Raw genomic sequence first — 2863 nt, 5'->3', positions numbered from 1 at the left:
CTTTAAAAATGGTCATGGCTATTCCAAGCTCTATCATTGCAGTCAGTGGGTGTTGCAGTTGAACAGTCCACAAGTCGTCAAATAAAGCGTGCGCATTCATAATAAAACGTGCCGCAGACAGCTCTGGGGGATGAATAAAGGCCTTCTGTAGCGAATCCATGTGTTTTTAAAAGAAAAATATCCATATTTCAAACATAATAAACACTGTTCTCTCACTTCCGTTATCTGTCATATGCGGATCCGTTCTGGCGGAAGGCGTATGACGTATGCGCAGCGCGAGGCTCTGAGATATGCTAGTCTCGCGAGTTTGTTTATAGGAGCAAAGGAAGCAAAGTTTCCTTACTTTAGCAAAGGAAAACCAGTCTCCTCTTGGTTTATATCGAAATCCTCCGACATTTTTATTTGCAAATCTTTGGTTTGTACTTCTAATTCGTGACCAGCGTTTTGTTTTGTTTTCTCTCCGCATTCGTCTCTAATCACGCAACGCCGACGTCCTACGTCATCCGCCAGAATTTAGCAAAGGAAAACCAGTCTCCTCTTGGTTTATATCGAAATCCTCCGACATTTTTATTTGCAAATCTTTGGTTTGTACTTCTAATTCGTGACCAGCGTTTTGTTTTGTTTTCTCTCCGCCTTCGTCTCTAATCACGCAACGCCGACGTCCTACGTCATCCGCCAGAACGGCTTCAGTGGATGACAGTCAGCGGAAGTGAGAGAAAAGTGTTTATTATATTTGAAATATGGATATTTTTCTTACAAAAACACATGGATTTGCTACAGAAGGCCTTTATTAATCCCCCTGAGCTGTCTGCGGCACATTTTATAATGGATGCGCACGCTATATTTGACGACTTGTGGACTGTTCAACTGCAACACCCGCTGACTGCAATGATAGAGCTTGGAATAGCCAGGACAATTTTTTATATAACTCCAACTGGATTCGTCTGGAAGAAGAAAGTCATATACACCTAGGATGCTTCGAGGGTGAGTAAAACACAGGCTAATTTTCATTTTTGGGTGAACTAACCCTTTAAGTAATGTTCCAAACCAATACTGCTCAAATTTTGGCACAAATCTAAGGTTTGTGTCCTGAGTCGAGCTTCCTACACAAATGAGGCAGGCGTTTTCTCAGCGAGTTGACTGAGGTATGTAAAGCAACACCTGTCCTCGTACCTGATATCCACCAGACTCAAAGCAGGCCAGGCATGAGACGCTGTTATGCCATACAGAGAAATTGATATGGAAATCATATTGAAACCACCAACGGACACGGCCAACCGTTTGTGGAGCTCCTCAAATGCCATAGATTAGCACTAATGGACATCTTTCTTTGGCGTTATCGGGGAAGTGTCTTCAAGAGGAAATCTATTTTAGACAAGCTTCTGTTTCAATGCTCCAGGAAAAGTTTTATTTCTCAGACTTCTGTCTTGTGAACTCTTCTTGACCCAGACTGATGATGTTTAATTTGTGTTCCAGGAGAGAATAGAGATGCATGACGGCACTTATGTGGCCTCAGATGGTTTGACTTTGAGCAACTGTGACTGAGATCAAGCATTATTTATTACTGACCATGTTCTGTTTCATTTTTGGTAGGATTCGAGATGTTTTGCTGATTTTTGTTTGCTGTCTTGCCCTGAAAACGTCATTTGTTAATTGCTAATTTTCAGGCATTATTGTCCAGTGAATGTGCGTGCACATATTTGTTCATTCATCCTAATTGTGAATGCTGAGAGTCTCAGTGAGATTATTTGTCTGTTAAATATACCACATCTTCAAGGGCAAATGCAAAGCAAGCATTTCAGAAGGGAACTATACACTGAATGAGAATCTTTTTTGAGAAATTCCCGATGTGTTTATATAGATTTAATAGTTTTTTTTTGTTTTTTGCTGTAAGTAATATTTATATTTAAAGGGTTATAGTTCACCCAAAAATGAAAATTCTGTCATTAATTACTCATGCACCCTCATGTCGTTCCAAACCCATTAGACCTTCATTCATCTTTGGAAAAAAAATTAAGATATTTTTGATGAAATCTGAGAGCTTTCTGACTCTCCCACAGACAGCAACACAACTGAAATGTTGTCAATCCCAGAAACAAGGACATCGATAAAACAGTCCATGTGACATCAGTGGTTCAACTTCAATTTCGCAAAGCTAAGAGAATACTTTTTGTGTTCAAAGAAAACAAAAATAACATAATTTATTAATTAAAAATTATATATTTTGTGGGCCATTATTTGACACACCTACATTATTTATGGATTTCAGCAACTCATCATTGACTAAAATAATTTATCCACTCAGTTTGATATTGAATTTTTAAAAATGTTTTTACATAATTTATGTTACCTATTTCATTCTGTGAGTATGTGTATACATACTTATGGAGACAGAATTTCTGAAACATCCTCGGAGGAATGACCCGAGAAAACCTCTTTGTGGAAATATCCACAATGAAAATGGTTTAAAATGAATACATACTGTTAAAAGATTTATTGTACGGTCAGACTAGGATATTCCACCATCCTTCCTGCACTTCCACTCTAATAAAACACATCAGAATCTGCTAATCGAGGTCTTCAAGTTCACTAGAAAAATTACTGGAAGCTGTTCAGGAACCAAAGAGCAACAATGAAGATCTCAAAGATGCGTTCCATTGCAAGTGCAATGCAAAGTGGATTCACAGGGTATTCTGCCATCTTAAAGGGATAGTTCACCCAAAAATGTAAATTTGCTGTAAATTTACTCACCATCAGGCCATCCAAAATGCAGGTGACTTTTTTTCTTTAGTGGAACAGTAACGATTTTTAGCTTAGACCATGGAACTTTGATTCATAAAATGCAAATCAGCAGCTCCTGTCA

General features: G+C 38.4%; 1 protein-coding gene across 1 annotated transcript in view; it reads left to right on the top strand.

Moving 5' to 3' along the window:
• LOC107581505 (breast cancer metastasis-suppressor 1-like protein-A) overlaps positions 1 to 1545 on the top strand; it is a 10769-nt gene extending 9224 nt beyond the window's left edge. The window contains exon 6 of the mRNA XM_016267082.1: positions 1477 to 1545. Within this exon, the coding sequence (XP_016122568.1) occupies positions 1477 to 1545 (69 nt within the window). The remainder of the gene's footprint in view (positions 1 to 1476) is intronic.
• Positions 1546 to 2863: the final 1318 nt, after the last annotated feature.

This window comes from Sinocyclocheilus grahami, unplaced genomic scaffold (assembly GCF_001515645.1).
Source record: "Sinocyclocheilus grahami isolate Dianchi unplaced genomic scaffold, SAMN03320097.WGS_v1.1 scaffold35.1, whole genome shotgun sequence".
NCBI classification, from domain to species: Eukaryota; Metazoa; Chordata; class Actinopteri; order Cypriniformes; family Cyprinidae; genus Sinocyclocheilus; species Sinocyclocheilus grahami.
The sequence above is the reverse complement of the archived record's forward strand: the minus strand, read 5'-3'. Positions and strand labels throughout refer to the sequence as shown.